This window comes from Drosophila eugracilis, unplaced genomic scaffold (genome assembly GCF_018153835.1).
Source record: "Drosophila eugracilis isolate 14026-0451.02 unplaced genomic scaffold, ASM1815383v1 contig_401, whole genome shotgun sequence".
Taxonomy (NCBI): Eukaryota; Metazoa; Arthropoda; class Insecta; order Diptera; family Drosophilidae; genus Drosophila; species Drosophila eugracilis.
In genome coordinates this window covers 350,668-369,787 of record NW_024573263.1, presented here as the reverse complement: position 1 = coordinate 369,787, position 19,120 = coordinate 350,668, and the positions used below count along the sequence as shown (strand labels likewise).

Genomic DNA, 19,120 nt, shown 5'->3' with positions numbered 1-19,120 from the left:
AGTATTGGTATGGCAAGGGAGCGTACTCGCTAAATTAGTGTGTGCATTGGCTAACATTGATTTGTGTATTCGTTAAGGTAGCTGTAGTATCTTTTCCGTTGTGCAACACTTATGTTATCCAAAAAAAGCTGAATACTGCGAGATTTTATTTGAAAATTTCAAACGGATTTTTCTGCAACGTAAATGTTAATTTTAATCTCTTATCCTAATGAAAAAAAGTAAATTATTAACAAATTTAAACCTACAAGACGTAAAACTTGAATACATAACATTCTAAAAAAAGTAAAAAGTTCAAATTTATTGGTTATAATATTTTATTTAATCTTAAACAATTTATTTATTTCTTTTTTGTGGCTTGAGTTAAAAAATAACTTCGTTTATTATAACATGTTTTTTCTAAACATTATTACGTTTTCCAGTGACAATATTTTTCCATGAATTTTGTTTAGTTTTGTCATTGCGACTGACTAAATTATAGGAAATTATCACCAAAACAGGCGATTTTCCTGTTCTGTTTTGTTCCCTGACTAAGTGCCAAATATCAATCACCTCATTTGCGATCCCATTATTCGATATGTGAAGTTCGGATTAGTTGCGATTTCATAATGAAGCCATAATGTCCGGACACACATAAACAACTTGTCAGCTGCGACCACTCGAATTTGGTTCTTTGCCAAAGTTATTAACCAAAATTTTTGGGAAGACACCCAAACGCTTTATACATTCGCAAGGCGCGAAGTAAACAAATAAATTTTGGTCAACGCATCGAACGTGTTGTGTTAATTAGCACATTTACGATTCACAAAGTAAATACAACTGTTGCCGGGCGAGACAGGAAGGGCGGTACTTTGGGTGCTTTTTTGATCAACGTCATTTTCGACGGCGTTTCACTTTTAATTCGCAGGAAATTGAATCACTCGCCGCCTGCAAATCTCTTAACCAGTGACAAAGAATGGTAACCTACATTCAAAGGTTGAAATCTCATCAAAACCATCGAAATTGGCTTTGTTTTCATGGAAAGTTCCTACTGAAGGACGTGTTAATCATTGCGGCCCAAATTTCCATTTATTACTCAATAAAATATTTAGGATGATTAAGGGTGAAATGTTTCTGATACACAAATCAATAAAAAAATGATCATTTCGGGGGGTTTTAGTTATGGTTTTGTTATAATAATATTCTAAAAATATGTACTATTAACAACACTTTTGCCATAAACTGGTTATTTTTTAAAGAAAAAAGGTTCAGCTTGAGTTTAAGTTACTTTGGCTAAATTATTCTTTCAAAGGAAATATTATTATTACATTAAAATAATGGCAATATAATAATATTTAATTTAGTAGATCAAAAAAGTTTTCCATTATTTTTCCCCTTACATTTAAATTAAAATTAGTTTACATAGTTTGTTACTAATATTACATAGTTAATCAACTCTTTATAAGTACAACTATCAGCTATTGGCAACAGGAGTGGAATGGACATTGTTTTTAGCAGCTGTCACCGTTAGTCGGCCTGTTTAGGCCAGCAAATGATAAGGAAGTATCGATAACAATATATCTAACATGGATTACTTTGTACTGTGACAGTCGTTCCCGGCTTATCTATGTCCAAAACAACACAAATTCTCGGCATAATTCATAATGAAACTTTTGTTTTGACAATATGCGGGCGTGTACTCACTATCACCGGATTTCTAAAAATAGTTCCTAAACTTTACCGCAATCTGCAATGCAAAAACGATGACGTCCGTTGCCTGGAAAATTCCCTGCTCATTGCTGAAAAGGGATTCCTCCGGAGATCGTGGCCTTATCATGCTTATATGCATGCTAATTAGCCTGGTGACGAACTGGGCAAAACAAAAAACTGAAAATAATACAAAAAAAAGGCATCATAGAAAAGGCGAGGAGCAAAGCAATGATTATACCTCTAGGCACCTGTCACCGTCATCCAGTTATCATTTAATAATCGCGGAGAGCGCCACAGAGAGAGAGAGCTGCTTAAATGATTATCACTAGTTTGCAGGTACACATGTATGCTTGTTGTTGTACAGTAGTTGCTGTCTGTAATTAACTTTCTTTATTTTTATCACTGTGATTGCTACTGCATATATGCTAAAAATTTACTTTAAACTTTATTATTTGCATTTAAAAGTAAGATGATCATAAAAGCTTGCACAATTATATAAACTTCTTAAGATATTTAGTAGTTATTAATAGTCAAATATATATTCATTTTTAATCTTTTTTATTTTGTTAAAAGACTTACAGAAAATGTTAATTTTAAGGACAACACTGCGTATGAGTAATATTATCAATGACAGTTGACAGTGTCATGAGTAAAATTCACAAGAATCAATTTATCAAAACTTGGCAAATCAAAACAAAATTCATAATAAGGTTTATTGAACTCAATCTTAATGCTTACACAGAACCATAACTTATTTATGGAACTTTTTTACTGATTTTTAGAGCCAAATTAAGATCATTTGCAATTTTTAATGAAAATTCATATTCAATTTACCACATATTTTAACACTCCTAACTAATATATATGGTATATGACCATCCCACCACAGTGCCCCCTGTACCTGTAATGTTCTCTTTCCGCTGACTAGTCCAGCGTGTTTGCTATCACCATTATCACACGAATTAGGCACAATCATTTAACGAACTCATATCGTTTGCCCGGCTAGTAAGTACTTGGAAAAGTAATGACTGGCGGGATGTGAACGGCACACAGCACACAGCACACAGCAGTAAACCCATATATTTACCAATGTGAATTTGTGTGCACTTCCAATAAGTGACTTATTCCATTCTTCAATTCCAGCCGAAGAAACCGAAACCGATACCGCGAACCCATTCAAGCTGAGTGAGAGCGCGGAGAGCTGAGAAGAGAGGCTGCTGGAATGGAAGAGAGTTAGCGCAGCGAACAAAACGAGAGAAGAGAAGCAACTTTTGCGGATCGCTCGTCGGTTGTTCAGCAGTCAGTTCAGTAGTCACTTGTTTTTGAGTGCTGCTTGGAGTTGGTCGCTCGCCTGCTGCGCTCTTAGTTGTTTGGCTTAGTTCAGTTTTAGTTAGTGCCTCCGTTTAGCTGCGAGAAAGCTGAAAATAAAAAATAATCAAATATACCGCGTTGTCGCCGCTATCGTCGTCGTAGTCGTCGCTGTTGTATCTGTGTTTGTGAGTGCCAAAAAGGAAATATATATATATATAATATATAAAAGAAGAGTTGCTATTAAGTGAAATATTTAAACACAACAACTACTGCTAGACTAAAAGTTAGAGAACGGTTACTGTTGTTGCCAGGGGACTAACGGCGAGCATCTGGACGGCATAAAGCCTCAATTGTGTGTATTTACACTCGGTGCTCTGTACTCATTTGCATTGTGACAAACAAAATACAGAAAATACAAAAAACAAAAGCCGCCGTTGTCCCACAGACGCCCAACAACAACAATTAAATTAATAACTTAAGTAACAACAACAACAACTTCAACACGAACGGTCGACAATAGGAATTATACCAGAAGAAAAAAATCCTAAAAGTTAATGGATATTTTTTTTTTGTCTAGATAAAAAATAACACAGAAAAGTCAACTGGCAAAAGATCACGAATGGCGGTACACACACACATTGCCATTTGTCGCAGCCGGAAAACAAATTCATATACAGTCCAACTTCTATAGTTTCCAATTCTATAACAGATTTATTAAATGTTGTCTTAGAAAGAACTTTAAACTTCTATGAAACAGGAAGTCTAAATTTAACTTCCTAAAACTTCCACTAAGCATTTGTACTTTTCCATGATATTTGGTTGCTTCTAATCTGGTTTTAACTTGATTTTAATTTTAGAAGCCAGTAAACAGTGATATTTAACTTAAAATAAAAAATGTAAACAAATTTGTACTTATTCATTTTTTTCGTAAACCCTAATTTTTATTACAATTTAACATATTATATATTTTGCCAAGCAAATCACTTTAGAAAGAGAAAACATTTTCAATTACTTTTAAATCAGAACTTCTTACTGTGCCAGTTTTCCGTACAGAAGTTGGACTGTACCCACTCACACACGTCACCGGCACACTCCCACTCTCGCACACACTCACAAACTCGCGCCCACGAGTCTTTGGAGATTTGCACAAGTGCAAAGACACGAAAAAACAAACGCCAAAAGAAACGAAAGAGGAAAAACAAGAGATTTTATTGTTGTTGTTGTTGTTGTTGTTGTTGCCAGCCTTGACTAGAGCGAAAAAAGCCCAAACTAAAGTAAAGTCAGTTAAATAATTACTCGGAAATTGCACAACGCCGTTTGATTGCAGCCACCGAAAGAGAAAAAACAGATATCAAGACATCAAGTAACAAAAAAAAAAAACCCCACGAACAGCGCTTAATTGTCTCATAATTGTGGAAATATATTCAGCTGATTATGAGAGAGACAAGCCAACAGATACACAAACAGAAACAAAAACCAAATTAATTATCAGTGAGTGGAGTGACCGTACTTAGTATTTTTTATGTTCTTCGATTCAGGCGATCCAGTATAAAAACAGAGAAAAAAAAGCAGACAAAAACTCACGGAAATGGATTACATTGTGAAGGCCTACAAAGATTGGAAACTGCACTCGCAGGTAAGAAATCAAGTTAAGAAAACTGTAATCCCAAGGCTATGTAGGTGTCAGTCTGCTTACAAATTCATAATTATTATAAAGACAAATTACAAATAGGAAGCTGCCAAGCAACAATCTACTTACAATTAAGGCGTAAACGAACTACAAAGTAAAAATGAAATTACAATCGTAAGGTGACAAAGCAGCTTACAAATTAATCTGAACAAAAGAATTAAAAGGTTGGGGCGTTACAAGTAGACAAAACCAAAACATGTCAATCTATATTCGCTAATTTGTTTTATTTATTGTATTTAAAATAATATTTATTTTTATATTTATCGTTTCGTGAAAACGTGCAAATTTTGCTCTGAATTTGAGCGTAAAGTTTGTTTTTAGAAATCAAACAAAATACTTTTAAAAATGTTATAAAATTTGTTTTTGTCAAAGTTAAAATTTATAAAATAAATAATTTGTAAATACTCCAATGATTTTTAAGCGGAAAAAATATCACCCCTCGGAACCTTTTGGAACAGCCAACAATCTCGTCTTAACGGCTTTTGCCCTCTCTAAATGTTTGCCTTTGGCAATCGGTTAAGATGACGACAATATTGCGGCTTTCTTGCAGAAATGAACTCAACTTCTGTTGGCTCTTTGTCTGATCATTAATATCTTTTATTTTTTGCACCTTTTTTACATTTGCCGATTCGTGCGGTTGGTAAGAGAATGCGAAAGGCTGTGGAGTCACGGCAATAAGCGGTCGTTAGCTCTTGGCTTCAAGTTGTGGCTTTAAGCCAAAGTCTAAGCAAAATGCAAGACAGTTGAGGTCAGAAAAATAGATCAGTTTTTGAGAGATCAAATAATAATTTGTACTTAATTATAATTTAAAGAAAAAACAATATAAAATGAGAGGATACATTTCCCAAAAACTTTAGCTTTAATGATTTCTTAGCCACAGCCCCATTATGTTGCCCTCTATTATACCCCCAGACAGACACCACGATCTCACCGGTAAGAACTTGGCTTATAGGGAAGGCTAGAAGGGAAGTGCTCGAGAAGCCGGAGTGCTTAACCGCATTTAAGAAAGACCTGGCCAAAAGACACTCGGCAACAGCCCAAACAAAATAATAAATTATTCTGTGAAACACGATCATGTCGAAATGGTCTCGCATTACCCAAGAAAAAGCCACTCTGAATAGGCGTTACTCTTTCGATTCCTCGGCTTCTTCTCTGCTCTCTATCTGTTGTCGTTTTATTTTCCTATTTATTTTTTATTTTTTAGTTTTTATTTTGTCTTATACTGCAAGTGTGCGAATATGCTATTGCTATAGAGATTCCGAATCCAAATCCGAATGCCACCAAAGTGTGCTAAGATCGTGGCCAGCGAACCAACGCGATGAGTAAGCCAGCAACGAACACACATCTGGCCAAAAGCAGCAACAGCTACAGCCACCAACTTATGCGGCTCTCCGGTTGAATTGCAAATGGCCAATGAGTGTGCCAGTGTGGAAAAATAGCAGTGCAGCACAACCAAGAGCACTGTGAAAAAAGATCAGGAAAATAGGTTAAAAACTAAAAGAAAAAACAACCTTTATTGCTAACCAGTTTATTATTTTATCATAACTGAACCCTGAAATATTGTTAAAATTTTAATAACTACAAGGAGTGGTTTGATATAAGCAATGCACTGACGTATTTTGAAATATTTAAAATGGAATTCTGGACATTAGATTAGATATTATCACTTAAATTGGTAACCGCTTATTAACTTTCAATAATGAAAAACCAGAAATTATCTGAAATTCAAATCATTAATATGTTTTTAATTTTAATGTATACAATGACGTATTTTGAAATATTTTGGAATGGAATGATGATATTTCAAACTTTAGACTTTCTTCAGGTTATTTTGATTGATATCAAAACCAAAACTGGTTAGCAATTCAGTTTGGCAGACGAACTGTGTTCTATTAACCTGGAAATAAACTTAATTACTTTACAATTAAATATTTTTCTATAATTTAAAAACTATTTTTCGCTGTGTTGAAACTGAGAACAAGTTGAAGCGATCACAAAATGCATTTTATACGCTGACTGCAGCCACTAATTGGGCCAATGCACAATGTACAAAGTATAAAGTTAATTCTTGCTCCGGCGTCGCATTCCATTTGGTCTTCTAAAAATATCCTTAACCTTGGCCAGATCTTCTTCTTTGGCGCGGGTTCAATGGACTTTATCCGGTTTTTGATGTAGCCAGTTTGAAGTTTGGGTTTGGGTTTTTTAGCCATTGCAATCTGCAGAAATGAAAAACACAAAAAACTCGATTAAACTTTTGTCCTTCAGTTCAGACATGCGATAGGCCAAAACATACATAACATTTATAGGCACTCGAGTGGGACATTTACATTTAAATACAGGTGTAAGTCTTCCACTCCTCAACTACCATGTATTGGTTAGCTGTGGTGGGTGGTGGTGGCTTTGGCCTTCGTTAATCAGTTAACTGCTCCGCACCTGCAGCAAAGCCAAAAGACCCTCTGATTTGGTAATTGTTTGCATGCGGGCGGGCCAACGAAACGAGGTTAGTCTATTACTCACGGCTATTTGGCGATAACTTCAGGTATAATTAAGTCCAACATCAATTTAGGTCACGCGCAAAAGTTTAAGTTAGCGTTTGTTACCTATTATATCATATTATTATTGTAGATCACATGGGTGAAAGAAGTGGTTTATTATACTATTTTATGGTTAATTAGTTCTGTATGTTAGATGAAAGTAAATAATAATAATGTTATAAGTAATGTTTAAACAAATTATTTAAAGGTTACAACCTTTCATTTCATTCATATAATGAGTATATATATATTAAATCTGTAAATCATAACATATTTTCCAAATAAAAAAAAGGTAAAATTCATAAATAACAAAGTAGCTCTAGTTTATTACTTTCTGCTCAAACTGTTCTGACTGTTTGTCACACTAATAACCCCTTTTCAAAACGAATTACTTACAACTTTAAAAAAACACATTTAGACTGAAAAAAGCTTCTAAAAAACCTTAGTAAAAACAGAGTTTCCATAAATAGTGCAAGTAAAAAAATCACAAAAACTGTCAGTTAAAAACTTAAGCAAATATAGAGAAAAACTTCTAAAAGATTTATGGCTTTCCAAATGCAGTTTCTGTACAAAAAAAAACAGGAAGCAAGTTTGCATTTCATGTTCCTAAATGATACCTCATGGTACCAACAAAAAAAATCACCTTTTTTCTGCGGTTTATCAAGAGTCTCTCTACAGAGTGTGAAAACCCCAAGATCAGATCGGGGGATGCCAGTGAATCAGTGGCGAAACTCTTTGCCATTCTCGGCGATAATTATCAATCGAAGTTTCGCTTCCTGTTGCACAGTGTGATTTTATTTTAAGACTGGTTTTCGGTGTGGTTTTTTCCCTCCATTTTGGTTATTCTATTTCTTCATTGCGAGCTATTTGCGATTAGTGATTTTCTATATTTAAGTTTGGGTTTCAACCGGTTCGAATTGCTTTGAAAAAAGCGTCAATCTACAGAAATTCAACGATTGATATGCGCTATTGTTTTGATTGTGTCGGCTGGTGGCGAATCGGAGAGGTTTTATAAATAAATAAATAAGAATAATCAGCATGAAAAAGGGAAAACAAATCCAAAGATAAGTAAGCATTTCTAAGGGGATTAGAGGTCTTTGTCTAAAGACTTGTCTCGATTTTTATAAAGAACTAGCCTTGACTTTTACACAGAAGCGCTCTTATCAGAATTTGAACGTGCTGATCGAACAATTTGGTGCACTAAGAAGTCAAATTCCAAAGAACTCTAAAGAATTTCCTTGTATGTGCATTGTTTGGCGTTCCAATATATGTATATATATCTTTGATCGCACCTTATATTGATCATAAACGAAGGCTGCACCCTCTTCTTCGAACAAAGGCGGCAATCTTATCAGCAAATTATTTGTCACCCAAAACAAGGAGAGAAAAAACCATTCATTTTGTGAAAAAACCAAGGCAAACACTACAAAAAATAAGAACTCAAGTAGTCGTAGGCATATAATTAATAGTTGAATAAATCATATTGATAGTCATTTGATGGCTTCTCAGATGTTTTTTAATGACATACAACTGTCTGTAGAACCCATAAGTATTATGAAACCAGGCGGACAATCAATCACAAGGCTAAGTGCAGCGTCATTAAGAAATCAAACAACATTTATAGAGATTGATAATCTGAAGGGTTCCATTTCCCACTTGTCTAACGAACTTGAGAAAGAATTTGATTATTTTGGTTTCCTGTAACTGTTTATTTAAAGAATTTGTAATTGTATTGAAAATGTTGTATCAGAAAATGTCAACCGCAAACCCTAAAACCAATACTGTTAAGAAAAATCTCAACAGGTTGAGTAATCAAAATCCATGGAAATCTCAGATTTCTCATATAAAATCCCAAAAAAAAACGTATACTTAATATAGCCAAAGATTTCTTATTGCTGGGTATACTTTCATTAGTTTCTTTATAAAATATTTGAAATATCATAAAATGTCACGTTGTTAGATTTTGCACGTAGACCAAGTAATTACCTTTAAGGGAAACAACTTTAAGTTCCTCACACTTGCCCTTCAATTGGGCAAATAACAGGTGCTAAAACAACCATATCTCATCAAAATGTACTTACATCAAACGCTATATTAGAAGAACAACAAGAGACAGCAAGCCATCCATTTAATTTATCGCTAAATATAAATAAACTTAAATGAAAAGACCACTTAAGACCCGGACACTTGACTTATGGGGCTCTAGACATTCATATGCGGGTTATACAAGCCCAGCGAACATTGATATCGTCGTGGACAACTTAAGCCCGCTGGTATTAAAAAGTCAATTCTTTGTCGGGTCTTTCCCGGTAATTCCCTGATAAGACAAAAGCCTGAGGTTAGGATGCAAATTTTATGGCATTTAAGTCAAGGTTCGATGGGTTTAGGTCACTTGATTGATCTACTAACAAAGGTAACATTGTTTAGTTTGATTAGAGCTTATTGTGAATCATCTTGACTGTATCATATCTACAATTTTAGGCCAAGGATTGTTTAACTTATAAACTCTTTGTGTCGGCACTTAATTTTAATATAAGTTGGTTACTAGATCGAATTGGACAATAAATCATCTTTCTTGAGTGACTGGAAAACCAACACCATACCTCTATGTTTAGAGAAAGTGAATCATCTTTGGTAGCTTTACCTATCTGCAGGTCAATATTTACTATCAAATGACCAAGAAAATCCACAAGACATCACGTGTTTTACTACCAAGAAAACCTCTTTGTTTGTTATTTTTTGGCCATGGAGGGGAGTATTTCCCATATATCAACATTATAGCCAACTCTACTGCTCCAGATAATAACGCGTAGCTTCTTATTTCTCAGTCACGTACGATACGAGTATATACAAATTGTTTTGGTTGTCGTCTGCTCCCGATTCGTACCGTTTTGCTGTTTATCAATTTGCAATTCCCAATTTTGGTGGCTTTAATTAATACTAAAGATAGTGCCCGGCGGGACTGGCGGTTACTTACTTATGTTCAACCTTCGTTTATAATTTTTGTGCGCTTGCACAATTCCATAATTTTTTTTATTTTTAAACAGAAAAAAACATGCCACACAGCTGCGGCGAGCTAGATTGAAAGGCAACAAATTGAAATAGATTACCAACGATATCGTTAAATTTATGAGTGTGTGAGCCGCATTAGCTGGATAATTTATGGCTCTGATTATGGCCCAATTGGTTAACTGAAAATGGACTTAACGTGGCTCTGACGTCTTGACCTTCAGCACTGGAAATTCTTTGAACGTAGACGATAATTTGCCGTCAAGCGATGAACTCACTGATCTTCAGATTTACTCAAATTAGTGACTCACAAATTGAAGAAGCGCCAGCCGAGCATGTCTGATGTCTCAATATCTCGGCTCTAAACCAATTCGGTTAGAGCCAAAGTGCCAAAAAGCATTTAACATTCATTTCTGCGCCAATATAAACGTGAACAATAACAAAGGCAAATGGCATACTATATAGTGCAATCGAATGCCTCTGAACACCAGTCCGTGTGCTGATCATTGATCAGGTGTTTTGTTTATTGTGCCCTGAATGGACAATTGTGAGAGCTTTCTCCGCAGGTTCCACTTTTCTAGATAAAAATCGTACATATATTTCGATTTGTACACCATGGCGTATGAGTTAGAACGAGTGACGCAGCAGGCAGCTCGTGACTGGTTTGAACAATGGACAATTGTTCACCGGCATGCGCATGTCAATGACCGTTTCGTTACCCCTTTCTTACCCCTTCAGATCGGCTAGATATACATACGTACAATTATATTATATAGTCATAGAAAACTATAGAGAGCGTGAATCGTAGAAGTTCCAGCTGCCATATCAATGTGTGCTTGTTATCTGAGCAGCTTATCTGCAAAATATTTGCCAAACAAAAATAAATGGCGACCAATACAAAGTAAAAGCAAACGGTGGCAATAGTGTCACCAGCTTAAGCAAAATTAATATATGCTAGATCAATAGCAGCTGGGAAATTTAATTATATTATAGGACAATTTTGATGATTTCCCAAAAGAAAATCAGTAAAGTATGCCAGCGTTATGTGGATTATAATTCGTTAGCGATTTGAAAATAAATTTAAAACAAAAGTAATGGCAGGCATATAAATGGCTCAAAAGAATTACAAGACATATTTGAACAAAACAACATGACAAAGTGTATTAACATCTTGTTGTTGACCTTAAACGCGCCCGGTTTCACGTCGATTATGACCAAAGACCATAATGCAAATATGCGGTAGTCAGTGTACAGGGGCAATGCAATATGCAGCCAATATTGCGCATACAATGTTCAGTTACCATTAATAAATAAAGTCACATGGTAATTACCAGCCAGTGGCACGTCGTCCACCAGCTCGCTAATTTCAATATTTGCAGCAGATGTTGGTGCTGGGGCAAAACAAAAACAAAATAAAAAACTCAGCGGCGACCTGCTTTGTTCAAACAGGTTCGAAACTCACTAAATATATACAATACATTAAAAGACGTTTACGTAGCCAACGCGGATCACGTGAAAAAATTATCCACCGCCGGCGGAGAAACACTAACAAACTGAAAAAATTAACAATGTCTGGATGTTTGAGACAAAGGAAAAGCAAATAAAAGTGCGCTAACTGCTGTACATTCAAAATGCGCGCCAATTTGTTGATTCAGGCTGGCAGCGCCAAGCACTTTTTTTTAAATATTGAATTCATAGATGTGAATAAAACTAATTATACCTAAGCAATTAACACATCTAAAAATAATAAATAGTAAACCTTTATTACCAAGCTATACATATTTTGGGTTTTTAGATGCCTCATTCAAATTGCATATATATATAATACTTTTCAATATACATGAAATAAATTCAGCTATTCGTTTTTTAAAACTGTCAATAAAAGTTCTGATATTTTAAATATCCCGCCCATTATTAAGGAGGTGTGGCAACGCCACCTTCTCGGGTTCATTTCTTTAAATATATTGAAAAGATAGCGTCGTGTTATCCACTTGCAAATATAATTTTACCACAAATGTAAATTATTTGTACATTTATTTTGAACTTAAGTTTTATCTGTTGAGTAGAAGAACCCACAGGATTTCGATAACGATTCACAAATGGCATCTCCTGGTATCGATTAACGTTAGAAATCGGTGTAATGGCATCTCCTGAAACCGATTGTTTTTCCTTTAGATAAATAATAATAATATTAATACTATATACAACATATAATAATAAAAAACTAAACAGCGTGCAACAAACCGTCTTAAAATTGTAGAGATTGGCAATTATTATGTAGGCCAGGGCTTTGAAGGGTGTCGTGGAAGAAAAGTGTTTTAATTCGTACTGTAACAAAAAGAGAAAGCAATTAGATCGAAAAATCACAAATTTGCAATAAAACTGGGAACTCGCGTGTGCAAATATTAGCGCAATTTGACGACAGCGTGAGAAGTGGGCGGTAAAATCGGTGGGAGGTCGTCGTCGACGCCACCCACTCCCACTCTGTCTCCTTATCGCCATCTCACTTGCTCTGTTTTGAAAGGCCTGTCATGCGTACGTGTGTGTGTGTGATGAGCTGGGAACTGTGTGTACGGTGGAGTAACTGTAACAGTTGCAAGTTGCATTTACCGTTGCAAAGGAGCGGCGTTCGGGTGAGTGCGCCGAATAATTAATAAATGCGGAAATTAGTTGCTTTTTAATTTAGTCGGCCCAACACAGCCTTAAAAATCAGATAATACGATTGTAAATTTACATATTCAGGGTGTGTTTGTGTGCGTTACATATTGACCATGACATCACTAATAATAATAATACTATATTAAAACCAACAATCTCTTTGAAATCTATTGCAGTTTCAAGAGATTGTACCCGACATGGATGACTCGGAATTCATGTTTAACGAGAAGCAATCGATTCGGGACTCCGGGCGCACCTTGAAGCGCTACGGGAGTACCTGCTGCAACAGCCTCCGGAACAATGAAACCCTCATCCGTCACATCGTCGAGAAGACGGACACACTGCAGGGCATCGCCCTCAAGTACGGATGCACGGTAAGTTCGAAGGACTCAATCATCTGGATAAATCATTAATACATCTCGCATAAAGCGTTCCTCATTGTGGCTTTGCCTTCGCCAGAAGCTCCAATAGTGCTCATACGAAATATCACTGCAAGTTGTCATTAAATTTTTTTTTTTAAATTACATTTTCCGTGTGTCTTAAATACATATTTTTTTATTTATGGTTCTTTGTCATAAATTTACAACCTTTCATTGGCAGAAGGCAATGTTTCAAGTTAATATCATTAAATTAAGTGAAAAGTACAAAAGTTATCAAACATATTTTATCTCTTACAATCGGGACAAAGTCTGAGAATAAATTTTAAAAAAAATACATTTCATATTTTTTGATGAATTATGAGCCTCTTGAAAGAGAAGCCCCAACAGTGAGCAAGATTTATTTCAAATGTCAACTCCCCGAGATTTACAAATTACTTTCTTCATTGGTTTCTTGAGCTCCTTATGGAAGCTCCACTAGTGCCCTGGGATTAGCTTGCATTCATTAACAGTTAATGACTTTTCAAATGATGTTTGTTAAAAATGCTTGCCATTTTGGATAGGAAAAAATCTTGCAAGGAACCATGTAACCCAGATATAGATGGAATCTTATTGGGTGAACTTAATTTATTTGCACCTCGAAAAATTCTTAGCTGCAAGTTAGCAACAAAAAAGCATTACTGACACGCTAACCCTTTTACATTCTAAATGTCAGGCCAACTAAATTTGAATTTATTGACTTTTGGGTGCAGTCCTTGAACTTTTGTAATCTGACTTTTTTGTAAAATGTAAAATGTAAGAAAAATGTATTCAAAAAGAATAATTTTGAAGTGTTTGGAGTTTTATAAAAAAAAAAGATTTGGACAAAAACTAAAAATGATTTATACATTTTTAAAAGCCCAGAAACGTATATTGTACTTCATGTGAATTTTAACTTAGAATTGATTTATGCATAGATATCCCTTTTGAGAAATTTCTGTACCCAAACCAATTACAGTCACGCTAAGTTAATAAATGTATAACTTATGAATATCGGTTTAAAAACTTTCCATTTAAAATCATGAGTCTTGACGAAATCATTTCATCATGCCCATTGATTTCTTGCGCTCTTGGGGAAGCTTTACTAGTGCAGCAATCACGCGAGCCTTTGATTTTTAAATGTCAACTCCGAGGGATTTGAATATATCGATTCAATAATAGCAATGTTGCCCCGGGTAACTCCCACTTTCCCCACTAGACTACCCTTCCACCATTCCGGTCACCCATTTCTGTTCATTCTTGGAATTTACGACAGAACCCACACCTTCTTACAATTGCGGGGGATGTGATAAGTCGTGTAGTGACTTGGACAAACAGAAGATAGCGACATGTGAAAAGCGACAGTCAGTCTAAAGACTAATATCTAATATCTAGTCTGGCTGTTTATCAGATTCTCGTTATCGCAATGGGCCTGAGGGACCTGTGGAAAATGCTGCAGCCCCATGTTTAGACACTCTCTCCCGTCTTGACAGATTGCTGCATATGATTTATGTCCACAATGAGAACTCGACTTTTCAGTTAGCACTGGAATAATATTTGCCTAAAGTTAGATTAAGTTTATTGACTCGAAAAATCTGAAATGTCGCTGTAGCCAAATCGTTGCATGCCACTTGACCCGATTGGCCATATACGAGTCTTAGCCGGCTCATCCATCCGTCGATCAATCTCATCCATCAATCATGTGTCAGCATTGCAATTGCCCGTAATTGACGAGCTCCTCCAACTTATATCTATATATACCAATATATTGCATTTCAGACGGAGCAAATAAGACGGGCCAACCGCCTCTTCGCCTCGGACAGTCTGTTCTTGCGTCAGTTTCTGTTGGTTCCCGTGGAGAAGAACTCACCTTACTATCCCCAGGTGTCTGGTGATTCGATAGCCGCCTTCGATGCGGTATTGGCCACACCTCCGGGCACACCGGATGCCAATGGTCAGCGGGAGGCGCACAACAATGCCAATAATCTGAGCCAGAGCAACAACAGTTTTATGAAGAGCAACGATATCAGCAGCAGCAGTAGCAGTAGCAGCAGCAGTGGTAGCAGCAGCAGTTGCAACACAAGTGGCTCCGGCCCAACTTCCGGAGGATCGCGCTCCGGCGGCAACCAACAGCAGCAGCAACAACAGCCCCCACAAAGACCGTACTCGATAGCCGGGGAATTGCTGGTTGTGCAGGCTGGTGACGAGGATCCAGAAATGATGCATGGTCATGGTGGATGCAGTGGCAAGCAGAGTAAGAGCTTAGACTCGGTGGCCGCAATGACGCCCGAGGAGGAGAACCGGAAATGTATGAATGATTTTCTCAATAAAATTGACAACACCATTTCGGAGTCGCGCAAATATGTGGAGCGTTCCAAGGAGTAAGTAGACTGATAAGGCTTTACAATATTGTAAATATATGGCAGGCTTTATGGAAAATTAATATTGATTAATTATGACATCAATCAATTATGACTCAGATCTTTTAGCTGTCGGTTTACGTTAATATCTTTCTCATGAATTCAATCAACTTTAAAGAATAGAAGCTTGTTAATATATTTATTTTATTTAGACTGTTTTAGACTAATTGGTTTCTTTTCCACTTTCCAGCCTGGTCAGCAGTCAGAGTGATGCGGACATCTGCATCAGTGCCACCGCCGATATTTTCCCACAGCGTCGCCATCCGCTAAACAACTCCTATAAGACCAACAACAACGACCGTCCGTCCCAGTATCAGCGGCACAGTTCGACGGGCAGCGGGAACTCCTCGGATACGGCGCACCTGTTAAACACAACGCAGACTCGACGAGTTCAGAATTCACTGAAGCGTCTGGAGAAGCAGCAGGACGACTTCTTTGAGTTGTAGCATCCGTCTGGGAGTCGAAATCTAGCCTAATTACGCAGAGAGTTAATTTTACAATTCGTTTTTAATTGCCGCGCATTGTTGGGGGAGATGACTTATGTATGTCAGCATGTTACATCACACGGAAATGCCGCACTCTAAATGTAATATAAATAATGATATCTATCGACACGTATGAGCGATACCTTACCTATACGATTAAACATAAATGTAACTGAGCTAAAACCTAAACTAAACTATATTACCTAAACTAAGCGCTGCGCTATGTAAACCTGTAGTACGATGACAAGGCAGTTATGTCCTCTCCTTATATATTTTTTGTTGTGATCTTGTGTCAGCCCTGTATAATTGCCGCCAATTTGCTTGCAAGATCCGATCTGATCCGATCCGATCCGGAAACCTTCTGTCTTTTGTCCGGCCCTCCTGCCCCCATTATGTTTACTTTTTGTATGACTCTAGCTTTAATCACACTGTGTATAATTTAGTTATGAGAATTATTAATGTTAATTGTATATAGTCGCCAGAAAACACATCAATCTACTGGACTGCTCTGACCGCTAACACGAAATTGGCCAACTGTTGACGTGTAATTTTAATTTATTCTTTAGCTTTCCAAAGTATTAAACCGCAAAACTGAAAATAAATACTGTTCTATTAAAAACTGTAACCTCAATTGTTAAACAAGCATCCACCACAAAACAAACAATATATATCTATGTATATCCCAGAAACCTCAATATCGAACTGCACTCATATCGAGCCAAGTCATGTTGTACGTGAGAATGTTTTATAAAAATAAAGTGAGAATTGTGTTGGAACAAATGATGTGTATTAATGTAATTATAAAATACAAAAACCAGGCTGAGAGGGTTGCTATTCTTAGGCAATGTTGACTGTAGCGTTGCCAGGACAACGTAGTCGGCACAAACAAATGAAACCCTTATGTGACTTAACCACATTTGAACAATCATCCTTGTGAAAACAAAAAGCAAAAATGTCAGGGGAAGGATTTGGATGCCATTATCCTGGTAACCCAGCAGGTTTTGGGCAAGTACGTTAAGAAGCCTCCACTCACGGAGAAGCTGTTGAAGAAGCCACCATTCCGTTTCCTAATGGATGTTTTTAACAACGTGAGTGATTTAACCTTAACCTCTCCCCTTTGAAAATCACAAATAAAACCTATTTATGTATAGTTTATTAAGCAAACCGGCAAGTTTGAAGGATTATATTCGATGGAGGAGCAGACTTTTGAGAATATAAGCAGTCGGGAGGATAAAGTACGATTCCTGCAAAAGATGATCGACGCAATAAGTGAGTTGTGCTTAAAAGGAGGTAATCTTAAATGTCTAACATAGTGTTTGTTTTTCCTAGAACTAACAACCAAAATGGAACTAAAAGTTCGGACTTCAAAAATAGTTGCTGGGCAGGAGCCAGAGCTCACAAACGAGCTTCTCCAAGCAATGGCTAGTGTGGCGGAAAAGAATTTGGAGTGGGACAGCGTTGTAGACCAGGTGGTAATTGCCCATAGCAAAACACCTCTTGCCATAACGAAACCCACAAAGGAAACTAAAAATTCTAGCAAGAATCCATCGCCAGCTGGCAAGGAGGACGACTTAAAGAAACGCAAGGAGAAACGCATATCACCGCAAGAGCAAAAGCTACGCAAGGAACAGGCATCTCGATCTACACCTCCAACTGAGAAAGATAAGGCATCCCAGAAAAAGTCAAAGGTACCCAAGGAAGAAGGAAAAATAAGTCGACAGAATTCCAAACAAAAGAGTCCTTCGCCAGTTAAACTAAAGTCGAAAACCAAGGTGCAGCTTTCTACAGAAAGCGACAATCCCAGCATGTCAATGTCGCCAGTTCCAGGAGGCGGAGCAGCTCCTGAAAATGTGCCCGCTAAGCCAGAGAAGGAAACTGTGAGAAAATATTTTTAAAAAATGTACATATTAAACAATAACAAGTTTTCCCTTTAACTAAACAGGTTTCTCCCTCAAAAAGAAGTGAAGCATCAATAGAACCTGTCCAGGACTCTCCACCGGCTCCGTTGGCCCCACCAGCTGAGCCAGAGAGTCGAAAATCCTCTGGCAGGAGTCGCCGTTCTAGTGGCAGTAATAGACAACCACAGCCCATCACGGACGATAATCATTCCCAGCCAACAGTGCAATCGTCAGAAACTAAATCTGCGCCGGATACCAACAAAAGTGAGGTGAAGCGGGAGACACCTATCTCCAGGGAGAACTCTAAAGAATCTAATCAACGTCCCAGAACCTCACTAAGACCTCCATCCGCTCGACCCGCCTCTGCACGTCCTGGAGCGCCACGACGTCGCAACGTAGAGATCGTACTTCAACCAAACGACCAAGTTAAGATGTCTGGAATAAATGTTAAACTAGAAACCTTTGGTGACTTAGATGATGATGGAGAGAATCTGGTGATAATAGAAGATGCCCACTCTCATGACATTGTTCAAGGTGGAGGAGGTGCCGAAGAGCCAGCTTCGGAGGGTCAGGTCGATGCTCAGGGACGACTGGTTCAGCAGATCCTGGAAACCCAAAAGGAATTGGTTCATCAAAACGCGGAAGTGGAGCCTCCACAAAGTCAAGCAGCTCGTCAAAGTTCTGCTCGCCAGGTGAACGATCTGCGCGATGCTATCCAAAATCTGACCAAGGCGATTAATCCACTGGGTAAACTTCTTAACTTTATACCCGAAGACATCGATGCTATGCAACTTGAGTTAACTATGTGGCGTGACAGGTACACTCAGGCCTCAACGGAACTGAAAAGGGAGCAAAGTCTTGCTGCCTCCTCCACGGAACCCTTGAAGCACCAGCTGCAGCAACTCGATGCCAGCATTGCTGAGTACGAGGAGCTCATCGACGAAAGCCGCCACAAGATCCTGCAAAACAATGCCCGAATTCTGAAGATGATGATGGAACAGTAAATGTCAAAGAACTCTTTTAAATGATTTAAT

General features: G+C 37.2%; 2 protein-coding genes across 4 annotated transcripts; both read left to right on the top strand.

Moving 5' to 3' along the window:
- Window positions 1–2,996: 2,996 nt before the first annotated feature.
- On the top strand, window positions 2,997–16,968 carry LOC108111683 (histone-lysine N-methyltransferase, H3 lysine-79 specific). Of its 3 annotated transcripts, XM_017221223.2 has the most exons (5): window positions 2,997–3,182; window positions 4,536–4,633; window positions 13,065–13,262; window positions 15,063–15,664; window positions 15,894–16,968. In XM_017221223.2, exons 2-5 carry the CDS (start codon window positions 4,586–4,588, stop codon window positions 16,147–16,149), a joined length of 1,104 nt encoding a protein of 367 aa, XP_017076712.2. In that variant the 5' UTR covers window positions 2,997–3,182; window positions 4,536–4,585; the 3' UTR covers window positions 16,150–16,968. The 3 variants fall into 3 exon arrangements, with proteins under 3 accessions (XP_017076712.2, XP_017076713.2, XP_017076714.2); XM_017221224.2 differs by lacking the exon at window positions 2,997–3,182 and having other exon boundaries at window positions 3,962–4,633; XM_017221225.2 differs by lacking the exons at window positions 2,997–3,182; window positions 4,536–4,633 and adding an exon at window positions 12,365–12,863.
- Window positions 16,969–17,120: 152 nt separating this feature from the next.
- On the top strand, window positions 17,121–19,090 carry LOC108111685 (TRAF3-interacting protein 1; the record flags this gene model as incomplete). The annotated part of the gene is made up of 4 exons (XM_017221230.2): window positions 17,121–17,276; window positions 17,340–17,457; window positions 17,518–18,065; window positions 18,131–19,090. Coding segments are annotated over 4 exons (1,782 nt in total), but the record flags the coding sequence as incomplete, so codon positions are not given.
- Window positions 19,091–19,120: the final 30 nt, after the last annotated feature.